A 23982-nucleotide genomic window follows, 5' to 3' on the forward strand; every position below is an offset into this window, starting at 1 on the left:
TGACATTTTAGGGACATTCTGGAGACTGCAAGGGTGATCTCGTACAGACTGAGGGTGTCGACTATGCTCTATATTTATCGTCATACGTAACTGGACCATGAAATAGCTATGTTGTGAGGCGGCGTCGACCAAACAACGATTCCATTTGTAGCGCTGCGTGAACGTAGATAAGTGCACAGAACGACTCTGGACTTGCTTGTGTAGGTACGACCGTCCGAAGCCCGCTTGCTAACGTCTGTGTAGCCTCTTATGACTGGTTTCGTAGTAACCTGCCGGAAGACTCTTCTACAAGGGCCAACGAGGGTCATTCTGTTTATGAGTGCTTAACAAGATTATATTGTGGGCACTTGCACCCGTTCTTTCGGTTATGCCCATTATTATGCTCTGTATAAGCCAGCTGTGGAAGGAAATTATGCTCGCACGGGTTGTTTATGCGCTTTGGTGGACACAATGTTCACAACAACTCAAGAAAACCTAATTAATGCTCGCATTTCTTGTTTGTTTGGCGATTGTGGCGTGCATCTATGTTAGCCACTTGAAGAGAAACGCATTCGAAGACAACACCATTTGGTCTGAAGCTTCTGAAGCATTTGAGTTGTGAGATATTTTTTATTAATTGTGTTGCTCAATACGTTGATTTCACGTTCAGAGGAGAGCGTCTCACCACAAAGATAAACGATTCAGTTGAAGCAGGTGATTTCAGCAAAACGCAGAAGCCAGTCGTAATATTTATCAGCCCAAGCAGGAGCTCTTACAAAGTCGACCTGGCTTCTAGGAGGGTGCTGGGCAGAATCCTCTACGACACCTGAAGAGTTCGCAGTTGTGTAGAGGCTCAAGCCTCAGAATGTAAGATTAACTTACTGTATGCCAAATTTGATTATGCATACCTCTGAACAGAAACGCTTTAAAAGTTTCAGGCCAAAAGGAATTGCCTTTCACTAGGCTTCTCTTCAAGTTGAAAATATAAACTTCTTTGGATAGAAATATAAGGTCGCATGAAAATCAATGAATGAACTAAATAAATGATAATAACAATAGCATTTTAGCGTGCGCACGCTCCCCCACACAAGAGCGAAAAAAAAACAGGCGAAACATAACAAAGCAACTCGTTGCCCAAAATCTTCCTTGCTTTCAAGCACATGTCCGCACTTAGAAAAAAAAATGCATTTCACTGCTTCGAAAGCTGTTATTTCATCGCGACTAACTGGCCTTGGTACACGTATTATTTCGAGGGACGATGTATGATCACCAAGAATGCTAACTTTGAAGCGCAGCTGCTACCGCTGCTGTGAGTTTAAGGGTCAGCGTGGCTACAAGTGGGCTATGTGCTCGCGTGCCCCTTCACACGAACACGACACCTAGTTTTCAAGATTGCTCATTGTTTTTTTGAAGAAGGCGCTATCTGTGTGTCTGTCGCACCAAGGCGAACACGGTTAATGTTTACACCCTTCTCGGCATCTTCCCTTATACACCGAATTATAGCCCAGGGTCTGCGGCATGCATTCACCAAACCTTGCCGCAGGTGATGTTATCGCGGAGAGGTTTCTTAATACGTTTCTAGCCTCGTTGCTGAACAGCTAAGTGGTGTACTCTTCTCCATGGAAACGAGCACGACGACGAATGGGCAAAGTGTGCATACGAGAATATATTTGGTGGTTTGACATGTCTATGAAAATTTTGCTCGCCATAGCACATAATCTAGCTGTACAAGAAGCATTTGACAGCCTTTTCTTTAAATTACTGATAGTTTAACTTAGACGACCCGTATATCTTACGTGGAATCTGAGAAACCTAATGGACGCGTAGGATCTACTGTGTATTTCGTAAGACAAGTATGACCTCATTCGGCCGCCTCACTCTGATTTATCGTCTTCAACCGCCTAACGAATGAAAATACGGAGCATGCCGGACTCTCCTGGCATACGATAGGCTACGACAGCGGGAAGACTGAAATATATGTAAGCCTCGTGTGGAGGTGTATTGGCTATCGCATTGCGCTTCTAAGCCTAAGGGCGCAGTATCAAACCTCGCCGCGTTTCGATGGAGGCTAAATGGGAGTGAAAAGAAAAAAGAAAAGACCAGTGTACTGAGCAATGGGTGCACGTCAAAGAACCCCAGGTGGTCAAAATTAATCTTGAGTCCCCCCCCTGTGGCGTGCCTGATAATAAGATCGTCGTTATGGCGTGTAATGCCCAAGAAGTTAATTATTTTTCAAATTTATATTCATGCAAGACATGCGGAGAGTAGTGATGAGTGCAATGCCGAAGTGTAATCATGTAGTTTGACGTAATGTTGTCTTTTAAGAGAAAGAAAGAGAAATAGAAGGAAGCGTTTTATTTTTTTACTAGACGACATTTAGCCACACTTGATGCTGCTGGAGTTCATCGGGCTCCTCGATGTCGCGTCTAGTAGAGTGCGCGTTTCAGAGAGCATTGCCTTGTTTCTGTATCTGTTTCTCTATCTGTAACTTCCTGTATGGGCTGTTATAGGGAACGGCTTTTGTGGCGTGGTGGCCGGGCTTTCCTAATGATTGATTTCGAAGTACGATATTCTTTAACATGACCACGAAGGAAACCCCAATTATGCAAGCAATTATAATCGATACTGAAAGAAATCGTGTATATGAAGGCAGAACGAACAAATCTTTGACGATTGGCAGTGGTATAAGTGGAATCGCAAGCTTGTGAAACTTACGCCAGGGGTTTTCGAAAGAGATTCATGAAATATAAAAAGCCAGTCGAAATATGTCGGGTTTAACGAAATAATATTAAAGGCCCCTACATATGCGAAGACTCCATTCTACGAGCATAGGATAACATCCACTAGATATAATGCCGGTACATTCAATGGCAAGGTAATAGGAAAAGCAGTTAGAGCGTAGTATAGAGCGCCGAGAAAAGAATGACTAGGGCATAAATACAATGGCGTGTCGTTTTGCCACCTTCACCGCAGAGTTGTGTCAACATGCTCTTGCCTTACTCTTTTTTTTTTTATGGGCTTGGCATACCACAGTAGAAATGCGTCTTAACAAACTCCGCTACCTCGCCCTATTGTAAGAGCAGGAGGCTATGAATTTGCTACCTTATCTCCCCGATGATAACTCTCTGATAAGTACAAGCTTCGCCGCATAAGCTTTCACTCTGTGTAACTGATCTCCCAAAGTTTGTTGACGAATTCCACAAGAAATATTGGAAGAGGTCTCACTTTTGATGCGTATTTCACATCATGGATGAAGGTAAATGAGCGCTTTAAGAAAGGAATAATTATTCCACCGCATGGTAGAAAACAATGATATCCGATGCATTTTATAGGTATAACCGGTTATGCAGAATCATTTGCGGCTCTGCAACCGTGTAATCCTCATTCACGTTTTGATTGATATTGTTTTTGTATCCTTTTGTTTTCCTTCCACAAAACAAGTTATAGGTCTTTGAGATGAGCTGTTAGCGTAGGGCTCACGATTAATATCGCCCACTTGAGGTTCTCTATTGTGAACCTAAATCTTCGTACGGAAAGCGTTACCGCCTACAGGTCTCATCCGTATGCGACCCCAACAGCCCGACATCTAATATTCAACCTCGCACTCCGGCACAACACAACACCGCATGCGCGTGGCTCTGTCGGGCTAGGTCGAGCGTAGGCATGAAACAATTAAAGCAGGAGTGCTATCGCCTTTTGGGGTCTTGTCGTGTCAGCAGAGCTGAGGTGCTCATTATGCAAAAAAGAGGTGAGGCGTGCAGACAGGACACAAGAGTAGAGAAGGGGGCAACAAGAACGCCGTGTTGCCCACTTCTCTACTCTTGTGTCCTGTCTGCACGCCTCACCTCTTTTTTGCATAATGAATCCTTACCAACTAGCTCAGCTTTCTGTCATTCTGAGGTGGTTTTTGCATTTTTAAGCAAACATTTACATTTCTTCAGAAAGAGATTCGCGCGTGTGAAGTGGCGGTATGGTAAAAAAAAATCGGCTAGTGTGTCGAACTCGCGACCTCCACATGGCGCCCGCAATGCTCAGCTAATTGAACTTCGTATATATATATATATATATATATATATATATATGCAACGACTGCAGCTCTCTTGAAAGCACTATTTATTTATTTATTTATTTTATTTCAGGTTACCTCTAAAGGACGTTTTCTGGAGGTGTTACATAGAGGTGATTAACACAATCAGTAGAGACGTAATAATAAACCCATGCACGGGCGCGGCATACGTCAGTTGGTGCGGTGCATTAGTGACGCACATACTTAAAGATATAAAAGCTTATAATGATAACTAACAAAAGTACGGGGTTCAACGTCTCGAAACTCAATTTATAGGCTCGTGATGAGACACGTCACGGTGTAGGGCTACGAAATAATGTGTGACCAGCTGGATTTCTTTACCGCGCAACCAAAGCACGGCGCACGAGTGTTGCTGCGTTTTGCACCCACTGCGTCCACCGTAGCCGGGACTCGAACCCGTCACCTCGTGCTCAGCAGCACACCTACATAGCCACTGGGGCACAGTGGCCGGTAAAGCGTTGACTTATTAAAGAAAGAACACATCAGCTGAGTTTTTGTTCATATATTTACATAACAAGTAGATGAAAGCACGAAGCGGAGCACGACAGGGCAGACACTGACACGCTCTAAATTCTGCACTGTCATCGCCGCCGTCCCCCTCGCGCTTCCGTTATACATATCACGAAATAGCAGCTTGCCTGCAACTAAGCCTTGCTTGACAAAAAGCTTTAGCTCAGGAGCACCTATCTAAATCTACGGGTATGGAGAAATAGCCTTTTTTTGGCGATCACTGCACCAAACTTAACCCTCTATTGCATGGCGTCCCATATTTGGCACATAACGGTTACCATTTGTTTTCACGTGTGTGAGATTCCCAGTTGAGAATGTGATACCGTCAGAATAATGCTCATAATTATGCGCACTAATTATGGGCAAGTGCTGCCATCCCTTGAGCGATACGCAAAACAGAGGTGATGTAGATTTTGCGATGCGACGTGAAACTCGGAGGGGGCAAACACGAGCAACTGGTATTTTTTTTTCTCTGAAAATTTCCACCGCAGAAAAAAAGAAAAATTATTTTGGCACATTTTTTGGTCTCCCCAATTCAAGCCAGTTATTAGTTTTCTCAATTTCGTCTGCAACTACAACAGAGAACCCGAAATCGGTGTGCGCCATATTTGGCACACTATGAACTTGGAAGACAAAATATGGTAACGTGCTGCCATCTCTTCAATAGCCCGGAGGTACAGGTCACTTTGTCACAAAATGGAATTTTGTCGATCGGTACGGTGAGGGCGAATCGTCTACCAAACTGTCGCCTGAAAAGCGAAAAGGAACTGAAATGTAAAGGACGTGGTGCTTCAGAGGCACTTACAAGCGCGATAGATGACGTGAAGTTATCGTGTGTGCGGTGGTACGATAACCGCGCCGTGACATTTCTGTCGAGCTTTGTTGGGAGAGATCCAGTCCAAAAGACTAAGCGCTGGTTTACCTCCGCCAAGGAGTTTCGCGAAATTGATTGCCCCAGCGTAGTAAAGGTCCACAACAGGCACATGGGCGGGGTCGACCTGCTGGACTCACAGCTTGGACTTTACCGCATATACATCAGGTCGAAGGAATGGCACTTTCGAATTTTTACGCATAAGCTAGACTTATCGGTAGTAGCAGCATGGCTATTAATTATTTAATTAATTAATTAATTAATTAATTAATTAATTTATTTATTCGGTATATCTACATCGCCTGTACGGCATTATCGTAGGGAGGTTAAAATACAGATGGCCACAATGGAAATATATTCAGCAACATCAAGAGAATACATCAGTAAATTCAACATAGTTTAAGCACTGAAATTCGCAAAAACGGGATACAAACTAACAAAGTACGAAACAAAGTCAGTAACAAAGTCAGTAACAAAGTAACTAACTAACAAAAAAAGAGTAGCGTATGTGCAGAGATGAATAACACAACAATCAAAGAATATAGTTCTCAATAGCATTTTCAAAACTAGGAGCTGCCATCACTTCATTAGGGAGCTCATTCCAATCGTTAATCGTGTTAGGAAAAAAGGAATACTTAAACGCATTGGTACAGCACTGATAAGCTCTAATTTTGTTAGCGTGGTCTCTCCTAGATGAAACGTAATGCGGCTCCTTGATGAACAGTGTACAGGAGGGTGCAGGAGTAGCTTGGCAAGAAACAAGTACTGCCGCTGGCTCAATTCAAAGCCGAAATTGCAGAATGCCTTACCTCGCATAACAAGTGCCTACCCAACAAGCGACCAGGAAGGCCTTCTAGTCAAGACATTGAATTCCAGGTTCAAGTAAAAAAAGCACAGGGACCAGTGGTCGCAATGCCATCCAAAGACGACCGATCTGACCAAGTCGGCCACTGGCCAGAATTTGATGAGAAGAAACAAAGATGTAAGTGGCCAGCTTGCACAAACAAGTCGTCGGTAAGATAGAGGACGTGCAACATCCATCTGTGCCTGAACGCCGCAAACAACTGTTTCATTTCATTCCACCCATCGCGCTAAAAAGACCACCATCCGTGAAGCTTTGTTTTCCGCCCATGGCAGCAAGAGCGCTCGGCCATCTTCATGGTGTGCCATATTTGGCACAAAGCTGTATCTTTATTAATACAGTCGTTATAACTCTCAAACCTTTTGTATATGTGTTTGTTCTTTCAATCAATAATAAAAGCTGAAAAAATAATTTTTAAAATGACTTTTTCATAATTCATGCAATAGAGGGTTAATGAAGTCGTTGTGTTTAAAGAGGAAGAGTTAAAGATGCATCGAATGTAAGAAGCCGATTTCGGATGAAAGATGTGATTGTTATTAGAACGGGTTAATAAACATTCGAACCTTCGCCATTACATTGTTTTCCACCATCTTTCACTTACTCTCTTCGTTGGTAGCGAACCGCCACATGATGTACGAGAAGGCTACGAAAGTCACCGTCCAGTGGTACACGTTTTCCAGTCCCCACGTCCATGTTGAAGGCACATCCGTTCCAGCGGTCACAGCGTCTCTTCGTGGAGAATGTTATTACGAAAATGTGTCAAGCGTTGTTATATGTTATATGACAGGGGACGCAACACAAGAATCCCAGGTGGGCTGCGGTTTGCCCGAAACATCTCCATTGATATAAATATATGTACACAAGCCATTCAACATACCTCGAGCGGCCGGTCGCGCGAAAATTTTTCGTGTATTCGCGTGCTTGTTTCATGCTTGGAAAAAAGTTTTTATGTAGCACGTATTGGACCAACAGAAAGCTGCTTCGGGAGCTTTGCATGTTGCTCTACAATTCCCTCGTTGACACTTTTCATCTGTATAAGGTATTACAATATTCGAGAAGTTGATTAATTAATAAAGAGTAATTATGTAATTAGGTGGAATGCAAAATAATTATGTATCTCCAAGCGACGGCAAACGACATTAGCTTGGTTCTGTTCAGCGACATGGCATTTGCATATTTTTACAGTTTGGCTCAAGTTACGTGGGGCAGCCGGTATATACAGGGTGAACATTGTTTAAGTTATCATGCAATATTTAAAAATTGCCTGCTCCAGATAGCATAGCCCTGGTCCTTGAGCTGGATTATATAGAGAGGAGGACATTACGTGCACGAGGAATTAGACATGCAACTAATTAACAAGAATCCACTAATTATCTTTAGAATTATTTACTTTATTGCACATATTGCAATTTACGAACTGTAGCTCCTGAGTTTGCAAGGCCTATGCACTCTGAATGAATTTCCAGGATTACACCTGTTTGGAGAAATTCGCCATCGAAGTTGCCCTAACAATGGGCTGTTGTCCCCTTTACTCTTCTTTTCTTTAAAAAAAGCCCTTTTACGAATTGAAGTCCAAAAGTAACTTTTACCTATTTACCTATTTATTTATTCACTTTTTTACGGAACGCTCTCCTGCGGCCAACCCGCATTATTGCAGGGGGGACTGACATGTAAGTAATTAATAGAAAGGAGGACCGTGAGATTTGCGTCATAATGTATTAAAATGACTCTATGCGGTCAGTATAAGGTTTCAGAGGAATCCACAAACACAAAGTAACTAACAACAAAACCAGTACGTGCAAGAATTACATACCCAGTAAATACGTTGTGCATAGGCCCGCAAAGCCTACCGCATCAAGGAAGCCTAAAAATGGCTGAGCCGTATAGCAGGCCTCAACGGCTTGCGGCAAGTTGTTCAACATTGTTATTGCATTGGAAAAAAATTAACCCACGATTACGATACTGCCTAATGCGGAATTTCAGCGCAGCGGTATGCGTGTTTTGAGTTTATTGTTTTATTTCATTCAATTACATATACTGCAACCCAATATAAAGCTGTATAGCAGGAGTGGGAACATTTTACATTACTCTACATTACACATTAAAATAAACACATGGAGAAAATATGAATGACGAAGAAGAAGCGCTTTGCATGTTAGCGAATTGCTTACCTGTCGTAACTGCAAAATGTTTTAGTGATAGCGAATGAACGTTATAAAGTAGAAAATTCCAAAGCTCCATTCTACGTGGGAAAAAAGCTGTATTTGAATGTGTTAGTACGAGCATAAATAGGTGTTTTGTTCAAGGCGTGGGAGCTGACGGTACAACTTGCTTTAGTAAATGTGACATAGTTTTAATCAGAAAGATCAGAGGTGGATGGTATATTTGCACATAAAATTTTAAGGCTTCAATGCGATCATCTGAAAGCAATGGGTCAATGTTAAAAGATTGTTGAGCCGGTGTTCAGGAGAAACTGCAGCTGTAATTTTGGCAAATGAAATTGATTTATTTTTTTACCGTCATTGAGCGAACTTATTACACGTAATTTGTAGGGGAAACGATCGACAGACGCATATTCTAGAACAGGGCGAATTAACGTTTTATATAATATCAGTTTAGTATCGGGGAGGTCTTAGCCAAAGTGCGGCGCAAATAACCTAATTTGTTCCCGATATATTCGCTGGGGCGGAGTAAACGTTGCAAATGGAGCGAATTGTGGCGCGAGTGCCTCGCTAATCGGAAGATTGCGAGAGGCAGCACGTGGGTGACGCGTAGGACTTATCCACAGTAGCCGCCTCAAACAGGCCTCCGCTTATCCAGCGCTTTGTTTTCACACATAGTATCGTTGGATGCGCTTGCCGACGCCATCGGTGAGCGTACGACGCGCTCTACTCTGATGCCATCTCGTAGCCATCGTCGGCGCAGAGCGGCACTGGGCTTTTCTTTTCCAGTTTTCGCCATACGTTCCTCCTCCTCCTCCACTTTCCGCCTAATGCTTTCACTGTAGCCTTCTCACCGGCTTTCCTCCTCGCGCTCTCTTCGCTTTCCATCCCCCGCTGCTCTCCCCGTTTCCTCTTTCATCTTTCGCTCTGCTCGTTCGCTCAGGTTCGCCGACGACACCGCGTACGACGAGCCACACTGACGTTCAACTCAAGAACAGGCGCTCAAGAGCTGCGCTCTGAAAGGAACTTGACACGTGACTGCGACGAAAGTACTCGAGAACCTTCATAGCATATGATTTCGACGGGCAGATGCGGAATGGGTTTGTTAGAGAGAGATAGGGGCGCTTTACCGGAGAGGAACTTTTCTACACTTCCTTGCTCCGACTAAGCTTTATCCTGCCTACACTACTAGTCGTAGACATTGCTGATGAAACAAGCTGCGCGCTTCTGAACAGGTCCCAGTGCGAGCGACACTGAAAGTTACGCCTGATAAACTTTAACATACAGTACGCCCTAGTTGCGATATGGTGTATCTGTATAGTGCAGGTAAGGTTATAAAAAAAATAAATGCCCAAGTATTCATGGCTTTACACTTTTCTTTCATTGGAACACTATTCAAAAGCTACGAAGAAATGACTAAAGATCGCATTAGCTGGTGTCACTATTTCAGTCGGCATCTCTTCCTTATCTACATCTTCGCTGTTAGCAAGACAATCTCCGGCTCAATGCCCAATGGTGCAGCGAGGGGGAGTGCAACCATTTTGTTTTGGGCAACTTATAATTGTGCCTACGTGGTTATTGCGCCTCCGTGGTGGTCCCGTGTCGCCTTCCCTCGTCCGTCGTTTTATTCGGCGCCTTCGTTGTAATCGTTATTTGTATTTCCGCCATTTCTCATATCAACTACTGCAAGTTGCTTTTTTTAAATATCATTTCTTACCTGTTGATTTTCGAGTTAGCACTCTTCGCCTGCTTCTCTTTCATGGCTGTTCCGCCGCCGCAGCCGTGGTCGTCAATGCACTGTGATTAAAACATCTCATCATTCCCTGAAGCCTGGCGTCTAATAATTAGCCAGACCACATGTTGTCCCCATATGTCTCACCCAGCACCGAGCCAACGTGGCAGGCCCCTGGAACTCTAATTGCTTAGACTTACAAGTGTAAGTGGAAGTAGAACTAAAAAAAAAGGAAAACTAAGCGAAACAATGAAAACGCACATCAGCTTCCACAAAAATATAGACGCATGTGGCTAAGCTGTGATCGTTCGTGTCGTTTTCTTTTTTTTTGATGGAAGGTCAGCGTGTATTATCTTGCAACGGCATTTTGAATGTGAGGTGATGCGTCAGGGATGAAGCTTACCGAGGTGTAATAACGCGGCGCAGCGTTCGGAACTGCGGGAATCAACTACAGCATAATCGTGTCCTGACGCTTGTAGCTCGTATAAAACAATTTATACCACTTCCGTTGGCCTTCCCGAAATGGTATATGTACCAGTGGAAATTGTAACATCTCACCGTTAAACATTTACGCTGCTTTCGTAGTGAGTACGTTTCATAATTTATTCTTAAAAAATGACATTTCTCGCGTGCACTTCCTTTTTGTGTGCAGCTGTGACATTTATTACGTGAAAGTAACTCCAATACAAAAAAGAACACTAACAATAAAACAGCAGCGTGATACTCATTTGCTGACAAAACGATGACTTCATTAAGTTTATTGTTTGACCTTGTGACCCTCCAGCAATAATCCTTCCTGAGATTTGCAGTATGTTCTAAATCAAAGTTAAAAAAAATTATTTAAACAGTGTGATTCACTCATTACAATATCACTTTGAATTTCCGCTCGAAACATTGTTCGCGTTTGACTTCTTCGGGTAAAAGAAAACAAAGTCATGTACATATTGCGCCAGAAAACCGACACATCCTAGAAGTTATCATCACCATCGTTCATAGCTGTTTAGATTTAAAGGCCTTCTAAAGGGTGCCCGTTATGAAAGATGGAAATGGAAGAACATTTACAATTCTCATCATTGCATGTACCCAGAGGAGGTATTGCTACACAATGCACGCGCGAGTGTGGCTTTGTGTGTGCGTGTGTGCGCGTTTGCATGCGTGTGCATGTGTGCGCGTGTATGCGTGTGTGTGCGCGTGTGTGCGTGTGTGTGTGTGTGTGTGTGCGTGCGTGTATGCGTGCGTGTATGCGTGCGTGTAGGTGTGCGTGTAGGTGTGTGTGTAGGTGTGTGCGTGCGTGCGTGCGTGCGTGCGTGCGTGTGTGTGTGTGTGTGTGTGTGTGTGTTTGTGTGTGTGTGTGTGTGTCGAGCACAACACGTGTCGAAATGTGGCATGGTGATTCTGTATTTGCAATTGAGACACGGCCTTGGGGAGGAGCGACGAAATGTTGGACCATATCAAATCAAGCTAAAGCACAAAACTAGCAAACTTACAATTTCTAGCAAAATTAGGCTGCCATTATCATGCACCTACAGCGAAGCTATAGATGGGTTTATGACTGATAGCGACTGCATGGATGCGCAGACGTTCCTTGAGCTTGCCAGTTGTCGGTGACGTAAAGAAATGAAATTTATTAGTATTTTTACACCTTTAACGTCCGCACTAAAGGAGCTCTCTGGTTCACTCAGGAGCTTTGTGTCCTAGCCTTCAGTCCTTTCAGTCTCCAGGGGGCGTGAGAGACCAGACCCATGGACACTGCCATGATACCTGGTCGACAACAGAAGAAATCCACCTTGTTCCTACCCTCTCCAAAAGTACTGGCATGGCGCTGGCTGATCTGAGGGCTTGGCTGACAGGACGTACTTCGCTTATATTCATCGGCATCATACCCTTTCCAACCTCGAGCTGTTGTGCTAAAGGGCAACTGCAGACAAGAGCGGAAGCAAACAGAAGGTGTTCCTGCCTCGCTAATCTCCCGACGACATATTTTGTTGTAGCCCAAGCTGAACGAGAAGGATAACAGAAAAGCACATCTGACACACACAGCGCTAAACGACAAGGACAATACAAAGTCAGATCTCACACACAAAGCGCTACAGCAAAATAAGATATGCCTTGCCAACAAGCCCCTATAGCTATCCTCCGGACGACGCGTGCAGCCTCGTCAGTCTTACATATACCAGCTTCGGTCACAGTAGAAGCCGCAGTCACAGTGTTGGCTGTCGGCATCAACAATAAACAACAGAGACCGGCCGCATGGCTTTCCCGAACTTCCTCTCTTTCTTCTGCATGATGATGATATGCCCAAAACGTGCCTTCCTTTTCTATTTGCGACAGAAATGTCCCTGATAAGGACGAATTTCTCATCCGTGTAACCAATTCTCTTACCCGGGGCGCTGCCTTCTTTTATATTGTTGCGCGAACGAAGGATTAAGGACTAGAGACTACTTACAAAGTATATTTACAAAGGATAATGCAGCGCCGGCCAGTTCAGCCGACAACTCTAGAACCAGAGAGCGTTCGTCGTCTTCGTCGCTGCTCCCGCGTGCATCGTGCTCAAGAAACACGCAATATGCATGGATCATTATCCCCAGCGGTGCAAGCACCGTCCCGGTGCGTCTAAATATCGCTGATAACAGGAGAGTAATATGGTTTGAGGCGTGCGACATGCACATCGTCAGTGGAATTCGGGGCAGATGAGGCATTGGTACTGACTGCGGCGGTTTCGTGCGTAACTGGAGTCACGGCACGCAGCACTCGATATGAGCCTGTGTACCGAGACAGGAGTTTCACTGACAGGCCAACGTGACGAGCCGGCGACCACAGGAGTACCAGAGATCCAGGCGAAAAGTGAACGTCTTTGTGTTGGCGATCGTGCAAACGTCGTTGCTTCTCTTGCGAGGACAGGAGGCGAGCGCGGGTAATATCGCGTGCTCGGGCTGCCCTGGTGCATACTCGCTGGTCGCTGATGTGGCGGATGGAAGGGATGCCTCTAGTGGCAATGCGAGTTCTCGGCCGAACAAGAGAAAGAACGGGGAATAACCGGCAGTGTCATAACGCGAAGAATTAAATGCAAAAGTGACATAGGGTGGGGCAAGGTCGCAATCAGTATGGTCGGATGAGAAATACTTCGCAAGCATGTGTGTTAGGGTAAGGACTCCGACGGTCCATGAGACCATTAGTCTGTGGATGATAAGACGTAGTCAGCTTGTGCTTGGTTGAGCAGGACTACAGGATGTCGGCGATGACTTTCGAAAGAAATGTCCGACCATGGTCAGTGAGCAGTTGGTGTGGAGTGCCATGGAGAATCACGTCGCGTAAAAGAAAATCGGCGACAACGAATGCTCTCTGGCTAACGCTTTCAGGCTAGAGAGCCAGAGAGCGTTCGTCGTCTTCGTCGGGGTACCCGCGTGCATCGTCCGCAAGAAACACGCAATATGCATGTATCAATATTGTAATTTTGTACTAGTTTCGATTGGTTGGCGTTATACCTTTGGTAAGACTTCCGTTAACTTTCGGATTTACGCACAATTCATTTACCTATATAGAAGGTGTGCAGTTGCGCCGTGCCGCAGTTTTCTTATTTGGAGAATATTTGCAACCGGAATGGTGACCCTTTTTTATGTTGACGCATACGTTGAATTTTCCCGTGAAGCCGGCCTAGAAATTCTCCGTAATTGGTAACCCGAGCCTCTGTATTTGCTGGTTGTCAAAGACTTCCGTTTCTTAGTGGGGGGGGGGGGGGTCGGAGGGGTTCGCTCTCCTTCTCTACAGGTGTTACGCAATCAGAAAACATTCTTAATAAGTGTATTTCCATCAATGGTTAATTACAAAGACCACAGCGATGTTGTGTAGCAGAAACAATTTAAATGTAGAGAAGTTCAGTTTATTAATCCAATATTGCGTTATTTTTGACACAATATTTTCGTTCTATCAGTTGTCAAGATGAAGCTTCTTTTTTTCGCCCTAATCTTGCAGACGTCTCCCACTTGACAACGTCGTGCTGAATGTAGCACGCTATGTAGAGCACGACCAGCACAGGAACAAGAGGGAACGGGAAACCTGTAGAAAAAAAAAAACAAGGAGTGAGAGAGAGAGAGAGAGAGAGAGAAAGAGAGAGAGGAAACCTCAACGTAAGAAATGCACCAAATTCAACGTGCCCTGTGGAAATGTGTACACAGCGAAGGTTTCGGTAACTTCATAAGAAGTGCTGGAATACCTGTTGGTGTCTATTCAATGCGAGTTCAAAGCGAAACAGAACGCTTTACTCAGGGCATATTATACAGGGAATGCAATGCTTTGTGAGCGCACACATATGTGCAACATAGCGATTAATCACATGTGTTCATGGTAGCCACCTTGGTACGTTTGCGCTCAAGTAGGAGCACAAGTACCTTTCTGCGCCATTTGTTTAGGGTACCCGACCTACCCTAGGAGGCGCAACTGAGACCGTTCACTCGGTAGCGGGCGCTGCAGCGCATGCGCAACTTGAGGCTAATCCTCTCTCCCATCTCATCTCGGCTCTCCCGATCGCGGCTCCGTCACCCTCTCGACCAGCGGCCAACGACCCTCATGCGCAAGCCGGCTTCCCCCCTCTACCTTCTGCTGCTGCGGGCGTAGTAGGTGTGAGCCATCGCTCCCTGATGGCGCCGCCGTCACGCAACAGTGGAAAGTTGGAAAGCCGCATGAGACATTGTGGAAAGCCGCATGAGACATTGCCGGGCGACTGGCCGCTGAAGGCACTTTGCGTGCATTCGCGGGCTTCTGACTAGGGTAAGCGTACTTTTCAAAGGAGGTACCAGAAACGAAGTGTGAAATTACAGACTCATCTCAATAATTGAAGTATTTTACAAAGCATTAGAAAAGATTACTTTTGTTGCTCGCGTGCAAAGTTTTATCGACAGAGAAAACATTCTATCTAGTGCTCAGTTCGGCTTTCGTAAAGGCAGGTCATCGAAAAATGTGCTGCTCACACTCAAGGAGCATGTACTAAAAAGCACAGAAAGAAATCTCTTCACATTGGCACTATTCATTGATTTCAACAAGGCGTTCGATTGTATAAGTTATGCAATTTTGCAGTGGAAATTATAACAGAAGGGCGTTAGAGGTACTCCGTAGACATTATTTGAGTCTTACCTTACCGATCGGAAACAATCAGGTAAAAAACACGAGAAGTCATGTTTTCTTCCTTTACTAAATGACGTGCAACAAGGGAGCGTATTCGGTCCTATGTAGTTTAACCTCTGCAGTAACGATATGACTAATATCGATGCAACTGTAAAATTTATCGTGTACGCCGATGAGAGTACTCTTATTGTTTCTTGTACAAATTCACAAGAATCAGTGGGAAAATGTCATGATCTACTCACAAAGCTATCTGAAGGTTCAATCGCTAAGTGCCTAAAATAAACCCTACGAAAACTGATATTACTTCTCGCAAAAATGAAGCTCTTACTAGTAATGAAACTTTAGTGTGCGCTGGTAAAGAACTGCAAATTGTTGATCAAGATAGAATATTAGGCGTCATTTTTTCTTCGCTCCTAGAAAACTTGGGATAGACATGTTGAAAGTATCTGCAAAAAATTGTCTGCTTTCACAGGTGTTTTGTCCCGACTTCGGCATCTTCTTCCATCCAAAGAAAAACTTAATATTTAGAATGCCTTACTTTCTTTCCACTTAAATTACTCTAGCTTAGTACCAGCGACTACAGGAAACACGAATATTATGAAAATCCTTTTTTTTTTTGCAAGTGAGCATGATTCGGCACATTGACAACATGGGTTTTCCTGAGACAATGTGGCCAGCTTTCTTCAAGCATAATATGAAAATAGAATATTTCTACACTTTTCGCCTTCTAAATTCTTTTTACTTCTCAAATACTGCCTGCGTAAGTTTGCCTTTGTCTACTTCATATTTGATCCCTGAATTCATGTCTCCCAATACGAGAAATAGTGATACGTGGTATGTTCCGTGGTTTCATAATAAATATAGCCTACAGCCATTACAACACAAGCTAACATACATTTTAAATAAATGAAGGTACATATACTTTCTCATCCAAGGAATTTCGAATCCATTTTGCAAACATGTGATCCCTGATTGTTTTATTGTTTGTTAGATACAATTGTGTTGCTATTTCGTAGCCCTTACACACATGTATTTCTACACACATGTACCAAATATGTTTTCTCTTAGTCTGAATATCACTTTTGGTATTGTTTTTGTGCATCATGTAACTAATTAATTTATTCCGGGTGCCTAACAATGTTCCCATTTTCGATGCAGCCACCATGTATCCGTTGTTACGAACGATCGGCAGAGTTAAGCTGTTTTTCCGACAGCTTTTAGCCTATGATAGCTACCAGAACTCTTGTATTTCTGGAAATAAAATCGTTCATACTCGGAAAATTTCTTATATGGCACGTATCAAGCCACAGAAAGCTGCATCGGGAGTCTTCATGTTTCTCTGCAACTTCATCATTGACACATGTAATCAAATTATTATGTTTGAAAAGCTCTATAATTAATTAGGACTACTTATGTAATTAGGGGGACTGAAAAACGTAATCTGAGCATACCCAAGCGACAGCAAACAGCATTACCTTGGTTCTGTCCAGCTAGGTTGTATTTGCATATTTTAATTGTTTGGCTCAAGTTCCATGGGACACCATGCATACTCCGTACATTCTGATAGCTTGTAGCAAAGCATTATCGCTAGTCACTCGCTTACTCTTTGGACGATCACGAAACGTTCAGTTTCGAACATTCACGGGTTCTTGGTGTTGTCGTTATCCACGCTTCTGTGCGTTGATTCCATTCACTTATTCGTAATACTTGGGCGATAAAGTGGGCGACACAGGGCGTAAATTTGAGTGTGTGTTAGGGTGGACGTGTGTTTTTCCGTTCTCCGTTTGGCAGCGTGAATAGAGTGGAGTGCGTTGGCAAACACTCAGTTTCATTGCCGAGAACTCTAGAGTAAACTACCCCGCGAGAAGGGTCTATAAACCAACCACGTTGTTTACATATATATATATATATATATATATATATATATATATATATATATATATATATATATATATATATATATATATATATATATATATATATATATATATATATATATATATATATATATATCTGTGTATAGAGACTAGAGCGAGAGAGGGAGATATACGGAGGGAGGTTAAGTAGGCTGCTACCCTACACTGGAGGAGAAAAAAAGGCTTAAACAAGGCAAAATTAACCGAAATGTGGGCACTCTTGCAGGATCGTTCACTGTGCATTCATGTCACTATTGCTGAGCCTACTAAATGCCCGACCACAGTTCCAAGATACCCTTTCGAATAAAACATCCTGCGCAGGTGACGTTGGCAGCAGAGGTAATGCCAGCTGATGATTTTCACCTAGTCATGCAATTCAAAGTAAACGCAGGAGCGTCGTGAAATACGTATTTCAACAAGGGAACGTGTTTATGCGTTCGTATTTGTCTAAACAAAGCACAGATGGCGTGGGCGGGAATCGCGGCTCCTTATCTACGTGATACTCTCTCGATGAGAAAAAAAAAGTGCAGTTAGGTTTATTACACCCTGCATCGTCACGGATCTTTCTGCCGTACTGCCCGCTAAAAGATTTGTTGCTTGCACCAGCCAGTCGAATGACTTATTTTGAGTAACACGGCAGCGTCACTTCTGAACCCGAGAACAGTGTTAATAAAGGATTTTTTTTTTCATGGCAGAACATAAGTTTTTTGACGCTCGGTGGCGTAGGAAGGAGTACATGTCTGAGGAAACGAAGAGACATTAGCAAAAACTTCGCAGGTGTAGGCAAATCCTATGAACTGCTGTACCAAGGGCAGCCAAGCTGCTTAAGGTATCCTGGAATACAAGTTTAGCACAATTAACGTCTTCCTTTCTCACTTATTGTATTTGATGCTGTGGCCAAATTATGTGTGCTGAAGTCACTGGACTGTAGCGTGCACCGGTGCGGATATACATAGTATTTTTCAAATTTTACGGGCGTTCTTTCTTTTTCCACAATATGAGTATAGGCGCGACGTGTACATTGGTGGAAGCACCCGATTTTGTCGTATCTTGTGATTCTCTACTACCCCAGAATTAATACCTTGACAATGAAAACAAGTGAACATATATATAATTACTTTTACTCAAATAATTGGATGGCCGCAACTATAATTGACTGGCGCGTTCTTATCAAGACTCTAAATAACATTCGCTTGGCAGTATTTGTAAAGACTATGCGACTTTCTCAAGAAAGCTTCGTTTGTGATAGACGGCATGCCTTGTATACATCCTCCACTTGCTTTTAATTAAACTCTACATTAATTACAGTGCTCATGTAGTCAATGAAAACCTGACCTGCATTGTTCTTTTTTTTTGCTATGTACGCTATGAAAACAAAGACATGCAGAACGCAGGGTTTCAAGAAAACTTACAAGGGTTACTATGCGTAGATGACTGTATGCTTTCGCGTTCACAACCACCGTTTGCAACATAACGACGCAAACGCTGCTGTGCATATGTATGCAGTGCGGCAGCATTTGGGCTCCTGGAAACATTATTGGGCCTAACTTCATGTTATATCGTCAATCTACCCAGGTGCTTCCAGCAAGCGTTGCTGGCTTGTGATTTCATGACGTCGCGTTCTTGTCCGGAAACAACTTTATCTATACGGAATTTTTCATGACACAGGAACGAATACTTTTACTTTCAACACGCGAAACTGGGAAGGAATTACATACCGAGAAGTATCCTCTTACAAAGGATGAGGCAGATGTCGAAGTCGGCCAGGTGGAAGATGCAGGCAAATATGGTCAGGAGGTAGTTTGGGGAGCCGAGCACAGCCCCTGCCACCCGAAGCCGCTCAGGTGTGGTTAGGTGTCGCACCTGTTACGGTGTAAATGACGTAAAAAGAATTCGGCAGTTTAGCAGGAAGGGAGACGCACTGAAAGTTGCAATTGTTGTTTTCAGTGAATAAATGATGGTCAGTCGCAAAATAGTCCACCTGAGGACCGGATATCCCAGTCATCGGAAGTAAACTCCGGAAATTCAGGAATACTTGAGATACAAGCAAAATACAAGCGATAAAAAAGGGAGAAGCGAAGCAAGGAAGGAAATCTGGCGGAGAGTAGGGTATCACTTAACTTAGGTGTAGCCTGCTAAACAATGTAGAGCACGAAGAGTGGCGACATGAGAGCGTCCAGCGACAGTGAGCGTTATAAAAACAGTCTCGATCAGAACAGTCACGCCATAAGTGTTACGCAGAGAAAAATAAAGCTCACACAAGTAGTACAAGTTCACATCAACATGCACAACGTCAGCTAGCGAGGGCGTTCACAATCCATTGTCTTTCAAAAAGACTACATAAAGTCGCAATCTGTCAGAAAATCATGAAGAACTGGGACAGCGTGTATTTTTATCAAGGACGCTCTAGACAAAAAAAAAAAAAAAGAGGGACAGAGTTTAGTGCAACGCTGAAGCTCCTCGGATGGTTGCTGACCTACAGTGCGTAAAATATAGTGACTACATGTTTTCCTCTCAATTTAATGTAAATGCCAGTCAATTCAATCCTGGCGCGATTCAAATTAATCCGACTGCCAGTTATGTTAATCTAAGCGCCAATCAATTAAACCCTATAACCATTATATTTCATCCAAACGGAAGCCTAATTAATCCAAACGCCAGCGAAATGAATCCAAGCATCACGTCTTACAAGAACATTCAATTTTCACAGCTTAGGGGTTGTTATATTTGTTTAAAAATAAAAGGGCAAGGTGGCGAATAAAAAGCGTTCCTTCCGTGGGACTAACGACCATACCTATGTTTTGAGAGCGACTCAGAAGACAAATTCTCGCAGACAAGTGCGCGGAAATGTAGGCATTGGATCGTTAACAGAGTTAGCGATGCAGGTGCGATGTCGTCTTGGGTATCAACGGAAACAGCAGAGAGCGACTCAACGACGATCACTAGGCCCTGGTAGGCCTTGGTTGCTATACTGAATACGAATAACTTTTTGTGCTGCGGCTACTGGTAGCTTGCAACCGAATATTTTGTCATCGACACCATGCTCATGAAATTAGCAATTAAGTACATGACGCACCTAACTGACAGGGTCAACTCCCTAGTGTGCACAAGTTACTAGGCGCAGTTCAGTGTTATCGCTGGTAAGCACTATAGCGTCAAGGATATATATTAAATATCATAAAACGGGAGACTCGACGATACCTATTATCAACTGCTCAGCTTAAGTAACTAGTGATGATGAATCATTTATATTCAATGACAGTGGTAGCTTTGATTCGGGCATGTCGTCAATGGCATCAATCATATGGTCATTAACTAAACATTTGTTGTGTCAGCGCCAAATGATAGCGTCGGCGCTCGGCTTGGTTCTCTCCTACTTTCATGCAGCATAGCATCATGTGTATCAAATTAAAGTTTATTCAAACGACGATTCAATTACGATACTTCAAAGACGCTCGGATTGAGTCACTAGTGGTCATGAATTAGTATCTTCAGCATGAGAGTGGTAGCTTTCATGCCTGCATCTCGTCATAGGTATGAATTAGGTTGTCGCCTAATCAGGATTTTTGGTATCATCGTTAATTGATAACGCCGAGTTATTAGGGACCACCAGTAATGTGCTCAGTCCGGTGTTCTTGTATTTTTATGCAGCATAGTATCAAGGATGTCAAACGAAAATTCTTTTAAACAGCGATCAAATTATAACTAGGAGAGGCTAGGGATTAGTCACTAGTGACCACGGATGACTTGATCTGTATGGCAGTGGTAGCCACCATTGGTACACGTCATCATTGATATCTTTCAAAATGGCAGTGAATAAGTATTTTCTCTGTTATCATTGTTAACTCACAGTACAGAGTAATTCATGATCAACAATGACACAATCCTAGCATCTCCGAACTATGAAACTTGAATTGCTGTTTGAATACTATTTTATTTCATTGCTATGAACCTATGCTGTATGGAAGTACAATAATACCGAGCCGAGCTCATTGCTATAGTCATTAACAATGACTTTGCATTATTAAGGCGTAAGCCTTAGATGGCTCATAGAACTAAAATTTTACTGTACGGCGTAATGAGACCAATGTTCCTAAGGCACCGAAATTGGCAGTTGAACCCTCGACCTTTGGTGGGAGTCGAACCCAGGACGTTAGGTGTGAATAAGGGTGGAGTTAATTAAGGTGGAGGTATTTGATGTAGAGTTAATTAAGTCACTCGAACCCGCTACCTTTGATGTGATAAAACAACAGGAAGCAAGAAGGCATTAGAATGATAATTTCAAGAATATAATGAATGTCTTGTGTGCGCACAGGCCTCCGCCTGCATCATATTTAGCGTACACTAAAGTTATGCTTTTCACTTACTGTTAGTAGCAGAAAAAAGAAATTTAATGACGTTTTGACAGATACCAGTGAAGACGTACCCAAATGATGGCTACAACTGTAAAGTGATTCGTGATCACCAGTGACTACACCCTAGCGCCTCCTAGTTATCGTAATTGAATCGTTATTTAAGCTAGTTCTTATTTTACATCCACGATGCTATGTCGCATTAAAGTGCAAGAACAGCGGACTGAGTGCACCACTAGTGATTCCTAATGACTCGGCGTTATTATTTAGTAATGATATCAAAAGTGCTCATTTTACGACAGCTTGATATGAATGGTGGTGGGCATCTATGAATGAACGCTATCAATGCCACTCTGAAGATAGTGATACATGATCACTAGTGACTCAATCTAAGCATCAATGAATGATCATGATTTAATTGTCTAAAATACTGCCTTCGACAACCATGACCCTATGCTGAGTGAGTTGGAGAGCGCCAAACAGAGCGGATCACTAGTGATCACTAATCATGTGGTGTTACCATTTGGCAATGATAACGAAAAGCTCATTTTATGACGTTTTACTTGATAGCATTGACGACATGGAGGAATGAAAACTGCAACTCTTAGAGAAAAGACGTGATTCATGACGACTAGTGACTTAAGGGCAACAGTTTTTAATAGATGTAGTAAAATCTTGTGTTTTATGACACTTCATTTGATATCCATGACGTTCTAGGGTTTAAAAGAGTACTAACACTACAGTTAGCACAATATAAGTAACTCTTGCTCACTTGTGAGTATGCCCCTATCAGGTTTGCCATACAGTTAATTGCTATTTCTATGACAATGTCAATGCTGTCAATGACGACGTGCCCGATTGAAGGCTACTGAAAGCGGTAGTAGAAAAAGTGATTCATGTTCACTAGTGACCAAGGACTACCCATGCCTAGCGATCACCATTGAGTCACTTATTGTAGTTTCTGTTGATGCACATGACGACATGGTGCCTGTGCCCCAGTCTCTTATCTATCCAACGTTGACATTTTCTCACTGTTGTGTGCGAGAACTTTTGTATTCTGAGTGGCTCTCAAAAGAAACACAAGTGTCCAAAGGTTGTCATTAGCCAGGTGGGAGGAATGCTGTTGGTTCGATGTTGCTTCGACGTTGATCCATAGATTAGTCACTGAAAGATTCTGGGGTCGAAAGTCAAATACATAAAAACATGTACACAAATTACCGGCCGTAAGCCTGATAGTAACGTGATAACAAGGTAGCAGACATGAAAGCTCTCCTTTAAGGACGCACTGGCAGCATGGTCTGTTATGGGGCTAGCCACAGCTGGATGTGAAAAAAAACGGCCATTTAAGAGCGAAACTTTGTCTCACATCTCGATGTTTGGTGTGGATGCTGTTAGGTTTCAGATTGTGTGCACATTTTTAGTGATACCGTGTAGTTATAAACTGGATTGAACCTTGATATAGAGTAATTAAATCTCGGTCTATCGAACCCAGAGACTGCGTAATCAAATGCGAGTTTTTGTGGGGCTGATACTCCTACTAACGCATACCGCGTGTATTTACAAAGGCTTTAACGTAATCTTTGATACAAGCGGGTCCTGGATGCAGTGCTATCTTAGTAATATCTCAATACAGCCTCTCAGGTGTAGCAATCAGACTGAGTTTCGTTGTCTCTTTCGTTTCGGCTTCGCTGTCGCACTGAGTCGTCGTAGCAGGAGGTCTCCCGTTCAGCTAGTGCGCGGATAAATACACAACTTTGAAGTAAGCAGACATCATGTGCTTCCTTGTGTAGAATTTAATTAGAACGGTTTAAGAAAGCTTCACCAGACATTAATTCCTGCAAGTGTATCGGATCCGTTCAAACTTCTTTCTCAGCTTACTTCTCAGACAAATGAAACAGACCTTATATCCCACTGTGCTTTAGGTGCGTCGTTGGTGGTTAGCGCTTAACCAGTCCTGTTCTATGCTTGTTGGTTTTTATATACCAGGTTAAATATAATAACACGCCCAGCAACAAGCTTTAGGACTTGTAATAAGGCGTAAAGGGGATCACGGTCAATTCTGAGTGTTTATGCCTCGATTTTGCACTGACCGTCAGCTTAATTTCTCGTCACTTCTAGCGCGGTTTCCATACCTCAAAGTCCCTGATGGGCCGCAGTTTCCGGGCTTCAGCAGCAAGCACTTCCGTTGCGATGCCGAGCACACTTAGAACGGACCACACAGTTGACAGCCTGTCCATGCCATGCCAAAGCCAGCTGAAGCTGAACCCAAACGTCGCGCCCAGTAATATCCAGGTTGCCCCTCTTCTATCGCCAACCAGGGGATCGTAGACATATCTGCAAAAAAAGGTGTCTTCATAGTAAGACAGTAGAGAGAGAGAGAGAGAGAGAGA

General features: G+C 43.3%; 2 protein-coding genes and 1 long non-coding RNA gene across 6 annotated transcripts in view; 1 reads left to right on the forward strand and 2 right to left on the reverse strand.

Annotated features, from left to right (window-relative positions):
* Window positions 1–10377, reverse strand: part of LOC142587758 (protein-cysteine N-palmitoyltransferase HHAT-like) — a 30186-nt gene extending 19809 nt beyond the window's left edge. Inside the window, exons 1-2 of one of the 2 annotated variants that reach the window (XM_075698987.1) lie at window positions 10189–10377; window positions 6911–7038 (exon numbers count right to left, since the gene is read on the reverse strand). In XM_075698987.1, coding sequence (XP_075555102.1) covers window positions 6911–7038; window positions 10189–10232 — 172 coding nt within the window. In that variant the 5' untranslated portion in view covers window positions 10233–10377. The remainder of the gene's footprint in view (window positions 1–6910; window positions 7039–10188) is intronic. The other variant, XM_075698986.1, reaches the window with a different exon arrangement.
* A 217-nt stretch (window positions 10378–10594) lies between these two features.
* The window catches only part of LOC142587762 (uncharacterized), a 55843-nt gene continuing 42455 nt past the window's right edge, over window positions 10595–23982 (forward strand). For 2 of the 3 annotated variants that reach the window (XR_012829617.1, XR_012829618.1), the window contains exon 1: window positions 10595–10787. This is a non-coding gene — a long non-coding RNA (uncharacterized LOC142587762). Of the gene's footprint in view, window positions 10792–23982 lie in introns of all 3 variants that reach the window. The other variant, XR_012829619.1, reaches the window with a different exon arrangement.
* LOC142587759 (protein-cysteine N-palmitoyltransferase HHAT-like) overlaps window positions 14058–23982 on the reverse strand; it is a 50509-nt gene continuing 40584 nt past the window's right edge. Inside the window, exons 10-12 of the mRNA XM_075698988.1 lie at window positions 23725–23926; window positions 18959–19103; window positions 14058–14259 (exon numbers count right to left, since the gene is read on the reverse strand). Of these exons, the coding sequence (XP_075555103.1) occupies window positions 14138–14259; window positions 18959–19103; window positions 23725–23926 (469 nt within the window). The 3' untranslated portion in view covers window positions 14058–14137. The remainder of the gene's footprint in view (window positions 14260–18958; window positions 19104–23724; window positions 23927–23982) is intronic.

The sequence above is a fragment of the Dermacentor variabilis genome, chromosome 7 (assembly GCF_050947875.1).
Source record: "Dermacentor variabilis isolate Ectoservices chromosome 7, ASM5094787v1, whole genome shotgun sequence".
In the NCBI taxonomy this organism is placed as follows: Eukaryota; Metazoa; Arthropoda; class Arachnida; order Ixodida; family Ixodidae; genus Dermacentor; species Dermacentor variabilis.